Here is a 24,529-nt window from a genome sequence, read left to right on the forward strand (position 1 = left end):
TTAACAAGTAACGTGTGGCCCTAAAGGAAAATACGTTTGTTTCTTCACCGTCGACACTGGAGTCAGTGTCCGTGTCTGTGTCGACCGACTGAGGTAAAAGGACGTTTTAACGCCCCTGACTGTGTTTTAGACGCCTGGACAGGTACTAATTGGTTTGCCGTCCGTCTCATGTCGTCAACCGACCTTGCAGCGTGTTGACATTATCACGTAATTCCTTAAATAAGCCATCCATTCCGGTGTCGACTCCCTAGAGAGTGACATCACCATTACCGGCAATTGCTCCGCCTCCTCACCAACATCGTCCTCATACATGTCGACACACAAGTACCGACACACAGCACACACACAGGGAATGCTCTGATAGAGGACAGGACCCCACTAGCCCTTTGGGGAGACAGAGGGAGAGTTTGCCAGCACACACCAAAAACGCTATATTATACAGGGACAACCTTTATATAAGTGTTTTTCCCTTATAGCATTTTAATATATATATACATATCGCCAAATAAGTGCCCCCCCTCTCTGTTTTAACCCTGTTTCTGTAGTACAGTGCAGGGGAGAGCCTGGGAGCCTTCCCACCAGCCTTTCTGTGAGGGAAAATGGCGCTGTGTGCTGAGGAGAATAGGCCCCGCCCCCTTTTCGGCGGGCTTCTTCTCCCGTTTTTCTGAGACCTGGCAGGGGTTAAATACATCCATATAGCCTCCAGGGGCTATATGTGATGTATTTTTAGCCAGAATAAGGTATTATACATTGCTGCCCAGGGCGCCCCCAGCAACGCCCTGCACCCTCCGTGACCGTTGGTGTGAAGTGTGTGACAACAATGGCGCACAGCTGCAGTGCTGTGCGCTACCTTCATGAAGACTGAAAAGCCTTCTGCCGCCGGTTTCTGGACCTTCAATCTTCAGCATCTGCAAGGGGGGTCGGCGGCGCGGCTCCGGGACGAACCCCAGGGTGAGACCTGTGTTCCGACTCCCTCTGGAGCTAATGGTGTCCAGTAGCCTAAGAAGCCAATCCATCCTGCACGCAGGTGAGTTGAACTTCTCTCCCCTAAGTCCCTCGATGCAGTGAGCCTGTTGCCAGCAGGACTCACTGAAAATAAGAAACCTAAAAACTTTTTCTAAGCAGCTCCTTAAGAGAGCCACCTAGATTGCACCCTGCTCGGACGGGCACAAAAACCTAACTGAGGCTTGGAGGAGGGTCATAGGGGGAGGAGCCAGTACACACCACCTGATCCTAAAGCTTTAGTTTTGTGCCCTGTCTCCTGCGGAGCCGCTAATCCCCATGGTCCTGACGGAGTCCCCAGCATCCACTTAGGACGTCAGAGAAATGTATTATTTAATAATGTTGTCCTGTTTTTTTAATCATAATTAAGTGCTCTGCCTGGCGCAATGTGTATAACGTGCTCTGCCTGGCGCAATGTGTATAACGTGCTCTGCCTGGCGCAATGTGTATAACGTGCTCTGCCTGGCGCAATGTGTATAACGTGCTCTGCCTGGCGCAATGTGTATAACGTGCTCTGCCTGGCGCAATGTGTATAACGTGCTCTGCCTGGCGCAATGTGTATAACGTGCTCTGCCTGGCGCAATGTGTATAACGTGCTCTCCTTGGCTAAGTGTATATAGGAGGTTCTACCTGGTGCAATGTGTATAAGCGGCACTACCGTGTGGAGTAATGTGAATTGGTACTATGTGACCACGCCCCCTTTCCCCTTGAAGCCACGCCTCTAAAAAAAATTGCTGTCGCAGTTCTCAGTGTTGGTGGATGAGCACCAATTCTCTTTTTGCCACAAGAGCACCAAAATGTAATAACATCTATAGTGCGGGGTGTCCTGTATGCTACACAGCCCAGCAGCATCGTCACCCCATACTCCCCCTTGCACCACTTTTGTATTGTCCAAATCAAGTTTGTGTTTTTATATTTGAATCATTATTAAGACTAATTAAAACCTTCATTCCGATGGGACCCAGAAAAGGACAGGTAGGACCCCAATTTTTAAAAGTGAGGGGTCCCTGGGACCCACTTTTTTTTGGTCTCAGCGCAATCACTGGATACACGTAGGCAAGAAAGACACAGTAACATACTGATAAACACCCATAGATGAGCATAAGACACAGCAACATATAGCGAACATAGATACCCATAAGTGAAAGTGACACAGCAAGACATACTGATGAACACACATAAGCGAGTGTGACACACCGCCATATATAGCGTATGGAGACACATAGGTCAGAGTGACACAGAAATATATGCCAATACACACACATAGGAGAGTGTGAAACACAGCACTAGTGTACGGAGATGCACATAGGTCAGAGTGATACCGCAATATGTGTCGATACACACACACACACACACACACACACACACAGGTGAGCTTGAGACACAGCAATCTATAGTGTAAATAGATAAACCCAGGGGAGAGCGTCACTGCAGAATATACTGATGAACACACATAAGCGTGCATGAGACACAGCAATGTATAGTGTACGCAGACAGACATAGGTGAGAGGGACACCATAATAAAATAAGAATTTACTTACCGATAATTCTATTTCTCATAGTCCGTAGTGGATGCTGGGGACTCCGAAAGGACCATGGGGAATAGCGGCTCCGCAGGAGACTGGGCACAAAGTAAAAGCTTTAGGACTAGCTGGTGTGCACTGGCTCCTCCCCCTATGACCCTCCTCCAAGCCTCAGTTAGGATACTGTGCCCGGACGAGCGTACACAATAAGGAAGGATTTTGAATCCCGGGTAAGACTCATACCAGCCACACCAATCACACCGTACAACTTGTGATCTGAACCCAGTTAACAGCATGATAACAGAAGGAGCCTCTGAAAAGATGGCTCACAACAACAATAACCCGATTTTTGTAACAATAACTATGTACAAGTAATGCAGACAATCCGCACTTGGGATGGGCGCCCAGCATCCACTACGGACTATGAGAAATAGAATTATCGGTAAGTAAATTCTTATTTTCTCTAACGTCCTAGTGGATGCTGGGGACTCCGAAAGGACCATGGGGATTATACCAAAGCTCCCAAACGGGCGGGAGAGTGCGGATGACTCTGCAGCACCGAATGAGAGAACTCCAGGTCCTCCTCAGCCAGGGTATCAAATTTGTAGAATTTAGCAAACGTGTTTGCCCCTGACCAAGTAGCTGCTCGGCAAAGTTGTAAAGCCGAGACCCCTCGGGCAGCCGCCCAAGATGAGCCCACTTTCCGTGTGGAATGGGCTTTTACAGATTTTGGCTGTGGCAGGCCTGCCACAGAATGTGCAAGCTGAATTGTACTACAAATCCAACGAGCAATCGTCTGCTTAGAAGCAGGAGCACCCAGCTTGTTGGGTGCATACAGGATAAACAGCGAGTCAGATTTTCTGACTCCAGCCGTCCTGGAAACATATATTTTCAGGGCCCTGACTACGTCCAGCAACTTGGAATCCTCCAAGTCCCTAGTAGCCGCAGGCACCACAATAGGTTGGTTTAAGTGAAATGCTGAAACCACCTTAGGGAGAAATTGAGGACGAGTCCTCAATTCTGCCCTGTCCGTATGAAAAATTAGGTAAGGGCTTTTATAGGATAAAGCCGCCAATTCTGATACACGCCTGGCTGAAGCCAGGGCTAACAGCATTACCACTTTCCATGTGAGATATTTCAAGTCCACAGTGGTGAGTGGTTTAAACCAATGTGATTTTAGGAATCCCAACACTACATTGAGATCCCAAGGTGCCACTGGAGGCACAAAAGGAGGCTGTATATGCAGTACTCCCTTGACAAACGTCTGAACTTCAGGAACAGAAGCTAGTTCTTTTTGGAAGAATATCGACAGGGCCGAAATTTGAACCTTAATGGACCCTAATTTGAGGCCCATAGACAGTCCTGTTTGCAGGAAATGCAGGAATCGACCCAGTTGAAATTCCTCCGTAGGGGCCTTCCTGGCCTCGCACCACGCAACATATTTACGCCAAATACGGTGATAATGTTGTACGGTTACATCCTTCCTGGCTTTGATCAGGGTAGGGATGACTTCATCCGGAATGCCTTTTTCCTTCAGGATCCGGCGTTCAACCGCCATGCCGTCAAACGCAGCCGCGGTAAGTCTTGGAACAGACATGGTCCCTGCTGGAGCAGGTCCTGTCTTAGAGGTAGAGGCCACGGGTCTTCCGTGAGCATCTCTTGAATTTCCGGGTACCAAGTCCTTCTTGGCCAATCCGGAGCCACGAGTATAGTCTTTACTCCTCTCCTTCTTATGATTCTCAGTACTTTTGGTATGAGAGGAAGAGGAGGGAACACATACACTGACCGGTACACCCACGGTGTTACCAGAGCGTCCACAGCTATTGCCTGAGGGTCCCTTGACCTGGAGCAATATCTGTCCAGTTTTTTGTTGAGGCGAGACGCCATCATGTCCACCTTTGGTTTTTCCCAACGGTTTACAATCATGTGGAAGACTTCTGGGTGAAGTCCCCACTCCCCCGGGTGAAGATCGTGTCTGCTGAGGAAGTCTGCTTCCCAGTTGTCCACTCCCGGAATGAACACTGCTGACAGTGCTATCACATGATTTTCCGCCCAGCGAAGAATCCTTGCCACTTCCGTCATTGCCCTCCTGCTTCTTGTGCCGCCCTGTCTGTTTACGTGGGCGACTGCCGTGATGTTGTCCGACTGGATCAATACTGGCTGACCCTGAAGCAGAGGCCTTGCCTGACTTAGGGCATTGTAAATGGCCCTTAGTTCCAGGATAATTTATGTGAAGTGACGTTTCCATGCTTGACCACAAGCCCTGGAAATTTTTTCCCTGTGTGACTGCTCCCCAGCCTCTCAGGCTGGCATCCGTGGTCACCAGGACCCAATCCTGAATGCCGAATCTGCGGCCCTCTAGGAGATGAGCACTCTGTAACCACCACAGGAGAGACACCCTTGTCATTGGAGACAGGGTTATCCGCTGATGCATTTGAAGATGCGATCCGGACCATTTGTCTAGCAGATCCAACTGAAAAGTTCTTGCGTGGAATCTGCCGAATGGAATCGCTTCGTAAGAAGCCACCATCTTTCCCAGGACCCTTGTGCACTGATGCACTGACACCTGGCCTGGTCTTTACTGTGTCCAGAATCATCCCTAGGAACAGCAGACGTGTCGTCGGAATCAGCTGCGATTTTGGAATATTTAGAATCCATCCGTGCTGTCGTAGTACTACTTGAGATAGTGCTACTCCGACCTCTAACTGTTCTCTGGACCTTGCCCTTATCAGGAGATCGTCCAAGTAAGGGATAATTAAGACGCCTTTTCTTCGAAGAAGAATCATCATTTCGGCCATTACCTTGGTAAAGACCCGGGGTGCCGTGGACAATCCAAACGGCAGCGTCTGAAACTGATAGTGACAGTTCTGTACCACAAACCTGAGGTACCCTTGGTGAGAAGGGCAAATTGGGACATGGAGGTAAGCATCCTTGATGTCCAGAGACACCATGTAGTCCCCTTCTTCCAGGTTCGCTATCACTGCTCTGAGTGACTCCATCTTGAACTTGAACCTTTTTATGTAAGTGTTCAAGGCTTTCAGATTTAAAATGGGTCTCACCGAGCCGTCCGGCTTCGGTACCACAAACAGCGTGGAGTAATACCCCTTTCCCTGTTGTAGGAGGGGTACCTTGATTATCACTTGCTGGGAATACAGCTTGTGAATGGCTTCCAATACCACCTCCCTGTCGGGGGTAGACGTTGGTAAAGCAGACTTCAGGAACCGGCGAGGGGGAGACGTCTCGAATTCCAATTTGTACCCCTGAGATACTACCTGCAGGATCCAGGGGTCCACTTGCGAGTGAGCCCACTGCGCGCTGAAATTCTTGAGACGGGCCCCCACCGTGCCTGAGTCCGCTTGTAAGGCCCCAGCGTCATGCTGAGGACTTGGCAGAAGCGGGGGAGGGCTTCTGTTCGTGGGAAGAAGCTGTCTGTTGCAGTCTTTTTCCCCTTCCTCTGCCCCGGGGCAGATATGAGTGGCCTTTTGCCCGCTTGCCCTTATGGGGACGAAAGGACTTAGCCTGAAAAGACGGTATCTTTTTCTGCTGCGAGGTGACTTGGGGTAAAAAGGTGGATTTCCCAGCCGTTGCCGTGGCCACCAGGTCCGATAGACCGCCCCCAAATAACTCCTCCCCTTTATACGGCAATACTTCCATATGCCGTTTGGAATCCGCATCCCCTGACCACTGTCGCGTCCATAATCCTCTTCTGGCAGAAATGGACATCGCACTTACTCTTGATGCCAGAGTGCAAATGTCTCTCTGTGCATCTCGCATATATAGGAATGCATCCTTTAAATGCTCTAGAGTCAATAATATATTGTCCCTGTCCAGGGTATCAATATTTTCAGTCAGGGAATCCGACCAAGCCACCCCAGCACTGCACATCCAGGCTGAGGCGATTGCTGGTCGCAGTATAACACCAGTATGAGTGTATATACTTTTAAGGATATTTTCCAGCCTCCTATCTGCTGGCTCCTTAAGGGCGGCCGTTTCTGGAGACGGTAACGCCACTTGTTTTGATAAGCGTGTGAGCGCCTTATCCACCCTAGGGGGTGTTTCCCAACGAGCCCTAACCTCTGGTGGGAAGGGATATAGTGCCAATAATTTTTTAGAAATTAGCAGTTTTTTGTCGGGGGTAACCCACGCTTCATCACACACTTCATTCAATTCATCTGATTCAGGAAAAACTACGGGTAGTTTTTTCACACCCCACATAATACCCCTTTTTGTGGTACTTGCAGTATCAGAGATGTGCAAAACCTCCTTCATTGCCGTGATCATGTAACGTGTGGCCCTACTGGAAAATACGTTTGTTTCTTCACCGTCGACACTGGAGTCAGTGTCTGTGTCCGTGTCGACCCACTGAGGTAACGGGCGTTTAATAGCCCCTGACGGTGTTTGAGACGCCTGGACAGGCACTAACTGAGCTGCCGGCTGTCTCATGTCGTCAACAGTTTTCTGTAACGTGCCGACACTGTCACGTAATTCCTTAATTACGGCCATCCATTCAGGTGTCGACTCCCTAGGGGGTGACATCACCATTATAGGCAATTGCTCCGCCTCCACATCATTTTCCTCCTCATACATGTCGACACACACGTACCGACACCCAGCACACACACAGGGAATGCTCTGATAGAGGACAGGACCCACTTAGCCCCTTGGGGAGACAGAGGGAGAGTTTGCCAGCACACACCAGAGCGCTATATATGTATAGGGACAACCTTACAATAAGTGTCTATCCCTTATAGCTGCTTATATCTGTTATTTTGCCAAATAAGTGCCCCCCTCTCTTTTTTACCCTGTTTCTGTAGTTGCAGGATGCAGGGGAGATTCTGGGAGCCTTCCTACCAGCGGAGCTGTGTGGGAAAAATGGCGCTGTGTGCTGAGGAGATAGGCCCCGCCCCCTTCACGGCGGGCTCTTCTCCCGCTTTTTTCTGGAAAACTGGCAGGGGTTAAATACATCCATATAGCCCAGGAGCTATATGTGATGTATTTTTTGCCAAATAAGGTAAATTCAATGCTTCCCAGGGCGCCCCCCCCCAGCGCCCTGCACCCTCAGTGACCGAAGTGTGCTGAGAGCAATGGCGCACAGCTGCAGTGCTGTGCGCTACCTTATGAAGACAGGAAAGTCTTCTGCCGCCGATTTATGTACCTCTTCTTGCTTCAGCATCTGTAAGGGGGCCGGCGGCGCGGCTCCGGGACCCATCCATGGCTGGGCCTGTGATCGTCCCTCTGGAGCTAATGTCCAGTAGCCTAAGAAGCCCAATCCACTCTGCACGCAGGTGAGTTCGCTTCTTCTCCCCTTAGTCCCTCGATGCAGTGAGCCTGTTGCCAGCAGGTCTCACTGAAAATAAAAAACCTATTTAAACTTTTACTCTAAGCAGCTCAGGAGAGCCACCTAGATTGCACCATTCTCGTTCGGGCACAAAAACTTAACTGAGGCTTGGAGGAGGGTCATAGGGGGAGGAGCCAGTGCACACCAGCTAGTCCTAAAGCTTTTACTTTGTGCCCAGTCTCCTGCGGAGCCGCTATTCCCCATGGTCCTTTCGGAGTCCCCAGCATCCACTAGGACGTTAGAGAAATACTGATAACCAGACATAGGTGTGTGTAAGACAACATAAGGTCTACGTAGAGAAACTTAGGGTATAATAAGCAGACTGTATTCAGGTCAACACCAAATAGATGACATGCACATTGCTGGCATGGCCAAAAGGTTGACAGGCCCAAAAAGGTAGACAAGAAAATGGTCAACATGTTACTTTTTTTGGGGGGTGTCAATTCTACCCAAAATAACTTATGTAGCTATGTAAAACAGACTTTACAATTAATCAACAGGCAAAACATTGTACACATGCTGGCTTTCTTCCTCAGCATAACATAATTAGATGTACATAACACAAGAATAACACACTCATCTTGTAGTAGCCCGTAAAACAGCTGCAGGGGAGAGGAGGGGGCTATCCAGTGTTAGCCCCGATAATCCTGCGCTTATCCCCAATGCCAGCACTTATTGGGGATTGTGCTACGTGACATAATCCTCGATAAATTCCCACTTTTATCCGTGATCAGTGCCGCAAAAATATAGGTCCTCAACTTTTCATGGGACTTATGTATTTTTGCACGAAAAATGTGTTTTTTTCGTGAGAGGAAATTGGATAGGGGTGAAGAGTAAAACCACGAAAAATACCCATTTTTCACTGCTCCAGCACTATAACAGCTAATTGGATACCTCCCGAGGTGTCCATTCCTGAAATATGTAGAAAAATCAGCAGCCCTTTCATCGCCTCACACACAGTTTGCATGCAAGACAGGGGAGTATAGCTTGTGCAGCTCCTCCAGTCTACTCTCCCTGGACCCAGAGTACTTGCCCATGACTAAGAAAATGCCAGTCCCAGCCTGTAGCACGCCCCTCCTTGCAGGGAAGTGGAGCCGCCTCATAAGGCCCGGAAAAACGGACACACAATCCAGGACCACACTAATGCACAGCCACACAATCCAGGACCGCATTATATGCAGTGCACAGAACTTAGTTACAAAATAAAAAAAAATAAGAATTTACTCACCGGTAATTCTATTTCTCGTAGTCCGTAGTGGATGCTGGGAACTCCGTAAGGACCATGGGGAATAGACGGGCTCCGCAGGAGACTGGGCACTCTAAAGAAAAATTAGGTACTATCTGGTGTGCACTGGCTCCTCCCTCTACGCCCCTCCTCCAGACCTCAGTTAGGGAAACTGTGCCCGGAAGAGCTGACATTACAAGGAAAGGAAATTTGGAATCCAGGGTAAGACTCATTCCAGCCACACCAATCACACCGTACAACTTGTGATAACCAAACCCAGTTAACAGTATGAACAACAACTGAGCCTCACTCAACGGATGGCTCATAACAATAACCCTTAGTTAAGCAATAACTATATACACGTATTGCAGAGAGTCCGCACTTGGGACGGGCGCCCAGCATCCACTACGGACTACGAGAAATAGAATTACCGGTGAGTAAATTCTTATTTTCTCTGACGTCCTAGTGGATGCTGGGAACTCCGTAAGGACCATGGGGATTATACAAAAGCTCCCAAACGGGCGGGAGAGTGCGGATGACTCTGCAGCACCGAATGAGCAAACACAAGGTCCTCCTCAGCCAGGGTATCAAACTTGTAGAACTTTGCAAATGTGTTTGAACCCGACCAAGTAGCAGCTCGGCAAAGCTGTAATGCCGAGACCCCTCGGGCAGCCGCCCAAGAAGAGCCTTCCTTGTGGAATGGGCTTTTACAGATTTTGGATGCGGCAATCCAGCCGCAGAATGAGCCTGCTGAATCATGCTACAGATCCAGCGAGCAATAGTTTGCTTTGAAGCAGGAGCACCCAGCTTGTTGGGTGCATACAAGATAAACAGCGAGTCAGTCTTTCTGACTCCAGCCGTTCTGGAAACATATATTTTCAAAGCCCTGACTACGTCCAGCAACTTGGAGTCCTCCAAGTCCCGAGTAGCCGCAGGCACCACAATAGGTTGGTTCAAATGAAACGATGACACCACCTTTGGGAGAAATTGGGGACGAGTCCTCAATTCTGCCCTGTCCATATGGAAGATCAGATATGGGCTTTTATAGGACAAAGCCGCCAATTCAGACACACGCCTAGCCGATGCTAAGGCCAACAGCATGACCACTTTCCACGTGAGATACTTTAGTTCCACGGTCTTAACAAACCAGTGGGATTTCAGGAAATCCAACACAACGTTAAGATCCCAGGGTGCCACTGGTGGCACAAAAGGGGGCTGAATATGCAGCACTCCCTTAACAAATGTCTGAACCTCAGGCAGTGAAGCCAGTTCTTTTTTGAAAGAAAATGTATAGGGCCGAAATCTGGACCTTTATGGACCCCAATTTTAGGCCCATAGTCACCCCTGACTGTAGGAAGTGCAGCAATCGACCCAGCTGGAATTCCTCTGTAGGGGCCTTCCCGGCCTCACACCAAGCAACATACTTCCGCCATATACGGTGATAATGTTTTGCTGTCACGTCTTTCCTAGCTTTTATCAGCGTAGGAATAACTTCATCCGGAATGCCTTTTTCCGCTAGGATCCGGCGTTCAACCGCCATGCCATCAAACGCAGCCGCGGTAAGTTTTGGAACAGACAGGGCCCTTGTTGCAGCAAGTCCTGTCTGAGAGGCAGAGGCCATGGGTCCTCTGTGCGCATTTCTTGCAGTTCCGGGTACCAAGTCCTTCTTGGCCAGTCCGGAACAATAATAATTGTTCTTATTCCTCTCTTTCTTACTATTCTCAGTACTTTTGGTATGAGAGGAAGAGGAGGAAACACATATACCGACTGGTACACCCACGGTGTCACTAGGGCGTCCACAGCTATCGCCTGAGGGTCCCTTGACCTGGCGCAATATCTTTTTAGAGTTTTGTTGAGGCGGGACGCCATCATGTCCACCTGTGGCAGTTCCCATCAGTTTGCAATCAGTTGGAAGACTTCCTGATGAAGTCCCCACTCTCCCGGGTGGAGGTCGTGTCTGCTGAGGAAGTCTGCTTCCCAGTTGTCCACTCCCGGAATGAACACTGCTGACAGAACTTGCACGTGATTCTCCGCCCATCGAAGAATCTTTGTGGCTTGCGCCATTGCCATCCTGCTTCTTGTGCCGCCCTGGCGGTTTACATGGGCGACCGCCGTGATGTTGTCTGACTGAATCAGTACTGGCCGGTTTCGAAGCAGGGGCTCTGCTTGACTCAGGGCGTTGTAAATGGCCCTTAATTCCAGTATATTTATGTGTAGAGAAGTCTCCAGACTTGACCACAGCCCTTGGAAGTTTCTTCCCTGAGTGACTGCCCCCCACCCTCGGAGGCTTGCATCCGTGGTCACCAGGACCCAGTCCTGTATGCCGAACCTGCGGCCCTCGAGAAGGTGAGCACTCTGCAGCCACCACAGAAGAGACACCCTGGCCCTTGGGGACAGGGTGATCAGCCGATGCATTTGAAGATGCGATCCGGACCACTTGTCCAACAGATCCCACTGAAAGATCCTTGCATGGAACCTGCCGAAGGGAATGGCTTCGTATGAAGCCACCATCTTTCCCAGGACTCGCGTGCAGTGATGCACCGATACCTGTTTTGGTTTCAGGAGGTCCCTGACCAGAGATGTTAATTCCTGGGCCTTCTCCACTGGGAGAAACACCTTCTTCTGTTCTGTGTCCAGAATCATGCCCAGGAAAAGCAGACGCGTCGTAGGAATCAGCTGTGACTTTGGAACATTCAGAATCCAGCCGTGCTGTAGTAACACTTCCTGAGAGAGTGTTACGCTGATCAACAACTGCTCCCTGGACCTCGCCTTTATGAGGAGATCGTCCAAGTACGGGATAATTATAACTCCCTTCTGCCGAAGGAGTATCATCATTTCGGCCATTACCTTGGTAAATATTCTCTGTGCCGTGGACAGGCCAAACGGCAACGTCTGGAACTGGTAAGGACAGTCCTGTACCACAAATCTGAGGTACTCCTGGTGAGGTGGGTAAATGGGGACATGCAAGTAAGCATCTTTTATGTCCAGCGACACCATAAATCCCCCTCTTCCAGGCTTGCAATAACCGCTCTGAGCGATTCCATTTTGAACTTGAATTTCTTTATATAAGTGTTCAAGGACTTTAGATTCAGAATGGGTCTCACCGAACCGTCCGGTTTCGGTACCACAAACATTGTGGAATAGTAACCCCTTCCCTGTTGAAGGATGGGGACCCTGACAATCACTTGCTGGAGGTACAGCTTGGGAATTGCCGCCAGCACTACCTCCCTTTCCATGGGGGAAGCTGGCAAGGCTGATTTGAGGTAACGGCGGGGGGGCGTCGCTTCGAATTCCAGCTTGTATCCCTGAGATACAATTTGTATAGCCCAGAGATCCACCTGTGAACGAATCCACTGGCCGCTGAAGTTTCGGAGACGCGCCCCCACCGCACCTGGCTCCGCCTGTGGAGCCCCAACGTCATGCGGTGGACTCAGTGGAAGCAGGGGAGGACTTTTGTTCCTGGGAACTGGCTGAATGGTGCAGCTTCTTACCTCTACCCCTGCCTCTGGCAAGAAAGGATGCACGCCTGACCCTCTTGCCTTTTTGGGAACGAAAGGACTGCATTTGATAATACGGTGCTTTCTTAGGCTGTGAGGAAACCTGAGGCAAGAAAGTGGACTTTCCAGCTGTCGCTGTAGACACGAGGTCCGACAGACCGTCCCCAAACAATTCCTCACCCTTATAAGGCAAAACCTCCATGTGTTTTTTAGAATCAGCATCTCCTGTCCATTGCCGAGTCCATAAGACCCTCCTGGCAGAAATGGACATAGCATTAATTCTAGAGCCCAGTCGGCAAATGTCCCTCTGAGCATCTCGCATATATAAGACGACGTCTTTGATATGGCCCAGGGTTAGCAAAACAGTATCTCTGTCGAGGGAATCTATGTCGTCTAACAGAGTATCTGTCCACGCTGCTACAGCACTACACATCCAGGCTGAAGCAATAGCAGGTCTCAGTAGAGTACCAGAGTGTGTATACACTGACTTCAGGATAGCTTCCTGCTTTCTATCCGCAGGCTCCTTTAAGGCGGCCGTATCCTGAGACGGCAGGGCCACCTTTTTAGATAAGCGTGTCAGCGCCTTGTCCACCCTAGGGGATGTTTCCCAACGTAACCTGTCCGTTGGCGGGAAAAGGTACGCCATCAGTAACCTCTTAGAAATCACTAATTTCTTATCAGGGGAACTCCACGCTTCTTCACACAATTCATTTAATTCATCAGATGGGGGAAAAGTCACTGGCTGCTTTTTCTCCCCAAACATATAAACCCTCTTGGTATTAACCGGGTTACTCTCAGAAATGTGTAATACATCTTTCATTGCAATAATCATGTATCGGATGGCCTTGGTCATTTTAGACTGTAAATGTGCCCCATCATCGTCGACACTGGAGTCGGACTCCGTGTCGGCATCTGTGTCAACCATCTGAGATAGAGGGCGTTTATGAGCCCCTGACAGCTTCTGAGTCGCCTGGGCAGGCGCGGCCTGAGACCCCGGCTGTCCCAAGGCTGCAGCGTCATCAAACCTTTTATGTTAGGAGTTTACATTGTCATTTAAGACCTTCCACATATCCATCCAATCAATCGGCCCCGACGGGGGCGATACCACACTTATCTGCCTTTGCTCCGCCTCCACGTAACCATCCTCATCAAACATGTAGACACAGCCGTACCGACACACCGCACACACACAGGGAATGCTCAGACTGAGGAAAGGACCCCACAAAGTCCTTTAGGGAGACAGAGAGAGAGTATGCCAGCACACACCACAGCGCTATATAACACAGGGATTTTCACTGCTAATAAGTGATTTTCCCAATAGCTGCTTTTTTGTATTGATTTGCGCCTAAATTTATGTGTCCCCCCTCTCTTTTTAACCCGTCTTGTACCTGGATACTGCAGGGGAGAGCCTGGGGAGCTGCTTCCAGCGGAGCTGTGAAGGTAAAATGGCGCTGGTGTGCTGAGGAAGAAGGCCCCTCCTCCTCAGTGGCGGGCTTCTGTCCCGCATTTCATGTAAAAAATGGCGGGGGTTTTTACATATATACAGTGCTAGACTGTATATATGTATGTTTTTGTGCCAAAGGTACTTCAATTGCAGCCCAGGGCGCCCCCCCCCCCCCCCCCCAGCGCCCTGCACCCTACAGTGACCGAAGTGTGTAAGTGTGCTGGGAGCAATGGCGCACAGCTGCGGTGCTGTGCGCTACCTTAATGAAGACAGGAGTCTTCAGCCGCCGATTTCGTCGTCTTCCAGCTTCTGTTCTTCTGGCTCTGCAAGGGGGGCGGCGGAGCGGCTCCGGGAACGGACGATCGAGGACAGGTGCCTGTGTTCGAACCCTCTGGAGCTAATGGTGTCCAGTAGCCTAAGAAGCACAAGCTAGCTGCAAGCAGGTAGGTTTGCTTCTCTCGTGTGAAATTTGGGATAAAAAGATACCCTGAGGTATTCGGGCGCTGTGAGGCGAGGTGCTTGGCTAAGCAGCAGCCAGTTTTTTAGGGGAGTCACTCCCTATATGGTAGCAAAGAAAAGAAACGGAGGCTGAGCTGTTTAGAGGAAAGAACAGTACCAAACACTATGTGTGTATAATTATTAAAAAAACAATTTATTAAAAAGACAATAATAACTCTTTAAGAAAAGCAGTTTTTCGTGCAGAATAAGCCAATTAAGCAGGAAATGATTTAGCCAATTATATAGGATGGATAGAGTTTACCCCTGGAGGTGATTCAGGACTGATGTTTTGTATTCTCAGGATCCGTTCCACATTTTGCCCATAGATGGTATGTCCAGTTAGATTCCACTGTAAAGAGTCCCTTTTAGATGGTAATGTAGAGAGTCAATTTTATAGTTCCATATGCCGCTAGAGGGTTGATGCAGAATCCCATGTATAGTGGGTACCTCATGCGTTGCGGAGATAGGATGGTGCCTCTCTGTGACTCCACTGGATATCTGGTGTGTAATATGGGCTGGTTCGGGTCCGGTTTAAGAATGTCCTGTTCCAAGGGAATATGCCTGACGCGTTTCGCTGCATAGACCTTGCAGCATTTCCTGCTTAATTGGCTTATTCTGCACGAAAAACTGCTTTTCTTAAAGAGTTATTATTGTCTTTTTAATAAATTGTTTTTTTAATAATTATACACACATAGTGTTTGGTACTGTTCTTTCCTCTAAACAGCGCAGGTTTGCTTCTCTCCCCTTAGTCCCACGTAGCAGTAATTCTGTTGCCAGCAGAAGCTCACTGAAAATAAAAAACCTAATAAATACTTTCTTTTCTAGTAAGCTCAGGAGAGCCCACTAGGAGCACCCAGCTCTGGCCGGGCAAAAATTCTAACTGAGGTCTGGAGGAGGGGCATAGAGGGAGGAGCCAGTGCACACCAGATAGTACCTAATTTTTCTTTAGAGTGCCCAGTCTCCTGCGGAGCCCGTCTATTCCCCATGGTCCTTACGGAGTTCCCAGCATCCACTAGGACGTCAGAGAAATATTACAAATAAAATCAAACTACCTAAAATAAGGGCTGAACTGCCGCCCTCTAAAAACATGCCATAACTCCACAGGCACCTAAAGAAGTCTGGAATCATGGGGATGTAAGGGAAAGGAGCTTTGGTTTAAAGCTACAGTTTACATTAGGTGCCAAACTCCATACCAACCTGCAATCCCACGGCTGACTGTCGCACAGCCTTGCTGAAAGAGAAGTCTTTTTGAGGTTAATACAGGAGAGGCGCTTCATCAGTGACTCCCCCAAGAACCCCAGGGCCTATTATATGCAAGTCGGGGGCCATTTATACTTTTCCCTACATAGCCCATAGAGGAAGGGGGATCTTTCCACCACACTGCTCCAGAGCAGTCACCATACTAAAAGCAGGCATTATGAGGACCCTACACTATTGTATACTTACAGAAGGCATCCCTCAGCTCACCTACAAAGCAGGAAACAGAGAGCTGTGTGAAACCAATAGGGGACCCTGGCGTGTCTTGTTAAAGAGAGGGAAAACAGACTTTTCCTTTTATCCTCGCTCTTCAAACATAACCCAAAACTTAAAAATATACTCTTAAAGCTAGTAAGAAAAAGGCACAGAACCATATTAATAACATGATTATTACTATACCTTCTCAACACGGCTTGGCAGGACAACACTGGCCAAAGGGATACTGACTGGCAGTTTGTTAGGTTGGACTGTGCTCAGTGGGATACTAATAGGCAAACTGGTGATTGTTTCAGGATTAGCAGGAGAGCTCCGGTCTCTTAACAGCTGCAAAAGACAATATATGCAGTAAATATATTAAACTGAGATGAATAGGTTAAAACAAACCTCCAATTACAGAACATGCAAATCTGTATATTACATTGTAACTGGAGCCAGCATCCCACCTTGTCAGCTACTCTTTCAGTAGAATTCTGTCCAGCCTCAGGAGATGAAGGGTGCGATTCCCGAGGACTGAGCTGGATGCCATTCAAAATCCCCGGACTCGTGGGCATAAAGCTGTTCTCTTTCACTACCTCACTTCTAGAAAATAGCAATCCATTAAGCAAAGCAAATTTATTCCCTGCTAACATAAGCACCACAAAGGTGCACATAGGATGAGAAAAAAAAAAGTAGCAAACAGTGAAGTCACTCATTCTCACCTATGATTTATTTCAGAGCTTCTGCAGTTAGGTGCTGGATCTTGATTCAGGTGACGTCTCATTGCAATTTTGGCAGGTGAGTATCTGGTATAGTCTGGTTGCGAATGACAACTTCGCTCTCCCTTGTGTCGTGATACATGCATTAGGGTACTCTGAACACCGTCAGCATGCTCCAAATGGGAAGGTGTGCCCTCTTTAGAGCATGGTCTGCTTCCCCCAATGCGGCATGAGTGGTACAGTTCGTAGTGAGATGCATGACCATTGATTGAGAGCTCTGGGCTCAAGCCATTGGTGTTGGAAGATTGAGTGGGAGGAAAACGTGTATGCGATACATCTGATGGGTAGCGAACACCAAAGCCACCCTTAGAGCGACTGTTTGGTGGTGGATCATCTGACAAAGTCGAAGACTTAAGTTGAAGCAGCTCATGTTGCCTCTGAAACTTCTCCAGCTCAACAATGCTGATCTGAAAAACAAAATATACGTTATGGTAAGAACTTACCGTTGATAACTGTATTTCTCCTAAGTCCACAGGTTCCACAGGATAACAATGGGATATGATGGAGCGACAGAAGATTGGCACCAAACGATCACAAGCTGTCAGGCCTCCCAGGATGCAATGGGCCCGTCCATATATCCCTCCCACTGGCTCAGGCAAATCAGTTGGATTCCAAAGCATCTAGGCAGGAGCATCATGTAGAGCCCTAATCAGGCGAGAACACCACACATGCACACCCTTCCGTACAAGAAGGAAGAGGTTAGTGAGTAGCAAGATCCTCAAATCAGGTGCATCAGGGTGGGATCCCTGTGGACTCAGGAGAAATACAGTTATCAACGGTAAGTTCTTACCATAACGTATATTACTCTGGCAGAGTACACAGGTTACCCACAGGATAACAATGGGATTTCTCAAAGCAATTTTAGTGGTGGGGACACTCCTGATTGGACAGGAGAACCTTTCGACCGAATTCAGGGTCATGAGAGGCAAAAGTATCCAAGCATAATGTCTAATGAATGTGTTAATGGAAGACTATGTGGCTGCCTTACATATCTGTTCTTCTGAATCACCATGTTTTGCTGCCTATGAAGGACCTACCTTACGTGTGGAGTGAACAGAGACATTAGCCGGAACAGGAAGATCCGCTAGAGAGTATGCTTCCGAAATAGTCATTCGAAGCCCTCTAGCCAGCGTCTATTTAGTAGCAGGCCATCCTCTCTTGTGAATTCCGTAGAGCATGGAGAGAATCTGTCTTTCTGATGGCACTTGTGCGATCCACGTAGATCCTTAATGCTCGGACTACGTCCTGCGATGCATCGCCGACAGAGAATCCCAATACCTGAAAAACCAGGACTACATTTTCTTCATTAAGGTGTAATTTAGACACCACCTTAGGAAGATACCCAGGACCTAGTTCTGAGAACTACTTTATCTGGATAAAAAAAAAAACACAGAAAAGGAGAATATTACAGCGCTTCTAAATCGGATACTCTTCTAGCTGATGCCATACCCAGTAGAAAGAGAACTTTAGCTGTCAACAATTTAAGATCCACTTTATCAACTGGTTCAAACGGAGCAACTTGAAGGGCTTTGAGGACTAGACCTAAGTCCCAAGGCACTGTAGGAGGAACAAAAGTAGGTTGAATGCACAGCATTCCCTGGAAAAAGTAAGCATATCCTATAAATTAGCAAGTTTTCTTTTGGAACCCTACAGTCAATGGTGATACTTATACTCTCAAGGAAGCCACCTTCAAACCCTTATCCTTTCCTGTCTGAAGGAAATCTAAAACCCAGGAAACTTGGAAAGATTTTGGATCCATATTTTTTTCACTGCACCATGAATATAGGTCTGCCATATTCGGTGATAAATGCGAGCTGAGGAGGGTTTCCTTGCTCTGTGCAATGTTTGAATTTACCTGTAGCGAGAATCCTCTTGACTTCAGGATAGAGATTTCAAGAGCCACGCCGTCAACGACATTCGATCCAGATGCCTCGGATAACAAGGATTCTGCATTAGTAGATCTGGACATTGAGGGAGCAGACGTGGAGCATCCATCGACATTCTCTGTAGATCTATGTACCATTGCCTTATGGGCCAAGCCGGAGCTATTATAATCATGGCACCCTTTGCTTCTTTTAGCTTCCTCACCACCCTGGTAGCAGGATGATCGGAGGAAATAGATATGCCAGATGAAACTCACATTTCACTGACCAGGCGTCCACAAGAATCGCTCCGGGATCCTTTGTTCTTGCCCCGTATGCAGGCAGTTAGTTGTTCAGACGGGACGCCATGAGATCCATCTCTGGCAAACCCCACTTGTCTACCAGAGTCTGATAGACTTCCAGGTGTAGAGCCCATTCGCTTGCTTGAATGGCGTGTCGACTGAGAAAATCCGATTCCCAGTTTAGGACTCCCGAAAAGAATACTGCGGACAATTCTGGAAGATAGAGTTCTAACCCACTTTAGTATGCGACTTACCTCCTTCATTGCTATTTGGCTGTGCGTTCCTCCCTGATGGTTGAGGTACGCACCCGCCGTTAAATTGTCCGAGCGGATCTGGACTGGTCTTCCTTGAAGAGTGTCTATTGCCTGAAATCAGTACCATGTATATGGCCCGAAGTTCTAACAGATTTATTGGCAGGCAACTTTCTTCTATGGTCCATTGTCCCTGGAATCATAATAATCCGGACACTGCTCCCCAGCCCTGGAGACTGGCATCTGTTGTCAGGAGCTCCCATCTGATATCCAAAAGATTCTCCCTTTGTCTAGATGGGATGTCTATAGCCACCAAGCTGATGACTTTCTTACCTTGTGTGAAAGTACCATAGTCTGTTTCTTTATTGTCTGATGTATTCCATTCCATCTGGCTAGAATCAGACGCTGCCGAGGTCTTGAGTGGAATTGTGCATACTCCACCATGTTGAATGTTGACACCATCAAACCCATCAGTCGCATAGCTGCGTGGATTGTTATCGTTTGACTGTGTAACAACTCCTGAGTACTTGACTATACCTTGGATATCTTGTTCCGAGGTGATCCATTTTCTGCAGACTGGAATTCAGTACAGCCCCACAGTGAGTCATCCGTTGTGACGGAACCAGAGATAAATTTGCCCAATTTATGACCCACCAGTGCCTCTGCAGATAAGTCATTGTCTGTTGGAGATGGCACAGAAGCCTTTCCTGTGCCAGGATAAAAAAAGGTGGTCGAAGTATGACAATTTTCTTATCCCCTTCTTGCGGAGATCAGCTGCCATAATCATCAAAATTTTGGTAAATACTCTGGAGGCTGTGGCTAACCCCAAAGGTAAGGTCTGGAACTGAAAATATTGCTGGAGGATGGTGAAACTTGAGATAACACTGATGGAACAGTGCTATAGGAACCTGAAAGTAAACATCCTGACTATCCAGGGATACCCTGTAATTCCCTGGCTCCATGTCAAAACTATGAATTGCAACGTCTCCATGTGAACCGTGGTACCCAAACTTATTTGTTTAGGATTACGATTCGGATGAAAGGATCCTTCAGAACCCAAACCTGGTTGGAGTAAAACCCCCTGTCCCTATTGTGTAGGGGTTACTGGAATGCCTATTCCTGTCCAAAGCAATTTCTGAACTGCTTCTTGCAACCCCTGTCCTTCGCCTCTACCTGAGACGGACTGGAACAGAAAACTTTGAGGAGGATGCTTCTTGAAGAGAAACATAACCTAGAGATACTGCTTCTTGCACTCAGGCATTTGTTTGTAAATGGTTACCAGATCTGTGCAAACTGAAGTTGGCCCCCTATCCTGGGGTCCCCCAGAAGGAGGCCCGCATCATCATGCTGATGGCTTATCCTCTGGTATGGAAGCTGGCCCTCTGGTTGCCTTTGCTTCTTTGCCTTACTAAACTTATTGTATTGGGGCTGTTATGTTCCTTTATGACCGACAAGGCGAAAACTGGACCCTTATGTTTGGGGTTATATGTGGAAGGAAACGTGACCTTCTTGGAGTCTGATTTTGACTCCAGAATATCTGTTAATGCCTTACCAAACAGAAACTTCCTGCCAAAGGCAAATTTTCCAGAACATTATTTGATTCCGAATCCGCTTTTCATGTATGTAAGCAACACTGCTCTGCGAGCAAATATTGTTAATGCTGATGCCCTAGAACATAGGTTCTCAAACTTGGTCCTCAGGACCCCACACAGTGCATGTTTTGCAGGTCTCCACACAGATCACAAGTGAAAAAATTAGCTCCACCTGCGGACCTTTTTAAATGTGTCAGTGAGTAATTAATACACCTGTGCACTTGCTGGGCTACCTGCAAAACATGCACTGTGTGGGGTCCTGAGGACCGAGTTTGAGAACCACTGCCCTAGAACATTAGTGTCCATATGAGCTATATGGGATTCTTGCTCTCTCTTGCAGGCGCTGAAAAACCTGTCTTCCAGTACCTCAGCCCAGTGTACCTACAGCACCTGGTATTCCAAGATGGTCTCCCATCCAAGAACTAACCAGGCCCAACACTGCTTAGCTTTCAAGATCTAGTGAGATTGGGCCCATCCAGTGTGGTGTGCTGTTGATTGCAAGGTGAAGTCACAGCTGGCCTTATGACTGCCCCAGACAGAGAGAATATGGTTTTCAGAAAACCATCCCTCTTTGACGTTGACGACAAAGGTCACATATATTTTCGCACTAGCAAATGATATGCGTATCTCTGTAAGAGGCATTTCCCATTTTTAAACAGTCCTCAGCTGGAAAAAGATATTTGGAATACCATTTACTGGGAACATATATTCTTTATTGGGTATAGCCCAAACCTTTTCCCTGTTTTTCATCAGCTGCTAGGCTCCCCCATGAGGAGGCCCTATTTTTTGGGACGTTTAAACATAGGTACCTTATTTTTAACACAAGCTCTGCTGAATCCTCTAAGGACAGAAAAGCCTTTACTGCTCTCATTAACTCAGCTATATTTACCTGTTCTTTGTATGCCGAAGAAGAGTATATAGAGGTTTAATCGTCTTATGAATCATCCTGAGTAGCCTGTGCAGTTGATGATTTATTTACACTCGGTTTTTCAGCTTGTTTTATTAGAGAAGCTGTTGGGGATACCGATACCGTAGGTAGAGAGCTGCCTGTATGGGTTAATAATGAACCCCATTCCTCGTATCGAAGCTGTAGGAATTAACCTTTCAGCTATACTGGTCAAAGTCTGTGCAAACATCGCCCAAAGGAGATTTATCTATTATGCTGACAAGCAAACCATTTTACACATGAACCATCCTGTACCAGATCAGAGAGGATAATACAGTTATTGCAAGACAACATGATATGAGTGTTGGTGTTACTTTAAGAGTGGCAAAGGTGACGAGAGTACACTTAGACATAACTAATCAGCACTTTCACAGTGTACTACACAATTTGTGACTGTAACCACTTTATTGTTCTAAAGGGATATCAATCTGACCCCTACCCATGCACCAGCATTAAGGATCAGAAGACCAACTGACAAATATATATTCAAGTCAGCAATCACACTAGCAGTCACATGTTATATATTAGTCATATGAGCACAATCAACTACAAACACATTTTAAAGTATGTAGGAGTACATACTACTGAATTCTGTTTTATACAGATCTTAATGTATTCAGACGCATTGCGAAGAAAACCACAGTAATGTACACAGACTCATATGAAATAGGCACTTAAACTTAACTATTCATATTGACAAAGGTAGATAGAAATTTAGTGCTGTATAACCCGTACTCTGTAGAGTGGGATACAGGGAGACTCACCTCACTTCCAAGATGGATCAATACGTTCATGAATGCTGAGTGGATCCAGACGATACTAGTGTACACCGCCGCTCCGGGAACTTTAAGTGAACACGGACGCACTGTTCATACAGCCGGTGCGGCCATAGACGCCTGTATTGCGACCGGGTCTCCTCGCGGTAGCGCTTAGTGAACACAGACGCACCGGCCTATGCTGCGACCGAAACCCCTTGTGGTAGCGTCAGACGGAAGTGAGGCAACAGTTCATGGCGGGAGACTTGTGGAATCTGGTCATGAACTGGGGGGAGGGGTGACCAGGAGAGCGTTTAACTTCCCACCGCTGACATCAACCCTAGGGATTGCAGCGTCATACGATTCCTGGTGCCTTATGATCCCTAAGGCCTAGTGCTGGAGCACCCGTGGTGGCGGCGCGTCAGCTACTGTCTGGTAGTCTCCTTCAAATACAGTGCGGCTGTGTCCGTATTCCCCGACTACGGGGAACCGATGCCTTACCTTCTCCCCGTGCTCCGGCCACAGCCTGGTCATGTCTGCTGGACCTGCTAGTATATCAGACACAGATGCACGCCGAGACAGCACTGTACACATGGGTAAGCGTTGTTGCGACCCGGCAGAGAGTTGTTGGAGCGACTCTTTCCAATATGCATATAAGACGCTGTTAAGAAAGATCGCTCAAAAACATCATAAGACTATAAAAATAAAATAAGCAAGCTTAGGGCTGCCTAGAACAGCAGCCCTCTGACCATGGTCTGGCTCCTGTCGCACCAAACAAAAAACTGATTTGCCTGAGCCAGTGGGCGGGGATATATGGACGGGCCCGTTGCATCCTGGGAGGCCTGACAGCTTGTGATCATTTGGTGCCAATCGGCTCTCGCTCCATCATATCCCATTGTTATCCTGTGTACCCTGCCGGAGAAACAACTGATTAAGGAGATACAGAAAACCTGATGTAACAATGTCTGCTACCCCATGGTATTCTATCAACATGACAGAATGATGTAGAAGTAAGCTAAATGACAGGAACCACTCTCCACTGCTGAACTGTGTCACAGAATACATTTGTTGCTACACCCTGAATTGACCACATTCTGTCTCAGCTGTGACTGTCATTACTGCTGACCCGCTGGTTACTTTTAGTACATATTCCTACATTCCTCATTTGGTAACTTGGAGTGTTGCTTGCAAGTTAGTGTGAAAACAGTCAATACAAACAACAGCCAGTGATACTACACTAATGAAAGTTTAAGTACTGGGGACAACTAGGTATTCCTTCCATGGGAGAAATGGTAAGGAGTGGGGAAAATTGCAGTAACCATATTTCAATTCATGAAACAAAAAGTAAATACATTAAATGATACACTATAGTAATAGTAATAATGACTTTCAATCTTATGTCTGTTTTTGTGAATAAGTGATAGAAAGGGGGTTGATTCCCACCTGCAACTCCAAGCAGTGCTTCTGCTTCTCTGATATCTGGTTTTTCAATGCCAATTTTTCCTTTATCAGATTCTCCAGGGACAGTGTATTCCAGTCCAATTTCAATTCTTCACAACGGGCTTTCAACTTAAAGAGGTTGGACAAAGAAGGAAGAAAAATAAATAAATTTACATAAAGGTAACATTTTCATGTGTTTCTCAGACATACAGTATATACCAGCTTGAAGTCTACTAGTAATCTTACTTTCTTCCAGTTCCATTATTTTACTTACCAACTGCAAACTGCGGTTCCTCAGCTCACCATTTTCCTGCTCCAGTTGACGGCTCTGTTCTTTCAGCTGTAGGTTGTGAGCAGATATCTCCTTCTGGGCCTGGATGAGATCACTGTAAGTCAAGGCCTTGACTCCCAACTGTGAGGCAAATAAAAAAGTATAACCAACACAAAATAAATTAAGTAGTTATTGCAATTTCACAGTAAAAAGTACATGCACCCGTAAATTTTACAGGTTGCCATTAATATTGAAAAAAAACAAAACCCCAACCTTAAATATATTTATACCAAATAGGTAAAATATTTTTTTTTTTAGTTGTAGCTTATGATTTTTCTTCCTATTCATGTCT

The 24,529-nt window shown here is 47.4% G+C and overlaps 1 protein-coding gene and 1 pseudogene across 2 annotated transcripts in view; both read right to left on the bottom strand.

Annotated features, from left to right (window-relative positions):
* The window catches only part of DOT1L (DOT1 like histone lysine methyltransferase), a 422,415-nt gene that overhangs the window by 103,914 nt on the left and 293,972 nt on the right, over positions 1–24,529 (bottom strand). For both annotated transcript variants that reach the window (XM_063914793.1, XM_063914792.1), the window contains exons 18-22: positions 24,181–24,318; positions 23,910–24,035; positions 16,702–17,165; positions 16,447–16,582; positions 16,184–16,327 (exon numbers count right to left, since the gene is read on the bottom strand). In XM_063914793.1, coding sequence (XP_063770863.1) covers positions 16,184–16,327; positions 16,447–16,582; positions 16,702–17,165; positions 23,910–24,035; positions 24,181–24,318 — 1,008 coding nt within the window. The remainder of the gene's footprint in view (positions 1–16,183; positions 16,328–16,446; positions 16,583–16,701; positions 17,166–23,909; positions 24,036–24,180; positions 24,319–24,529) is intronic.
* On the bottom strand, positions 21,144–21,261 carry LOC134947032 (5S ribosomal RNA; annotated as a pseudogene).

This window comes from Pseudophryne corroboree, chromosome 1 (assembly GCF_028390025.1).
Source record: "Pseudophryne corroboree isolate aPseCor3 chromosome 1, aPseCor3.hap2, whole genome shotgun sequence".
NCBI lineage: Eukaryota > Metazoa > Chordata > Amphibia > Anura > Myobatrachidae > Pseudophryne > Pseudophryne corroboree.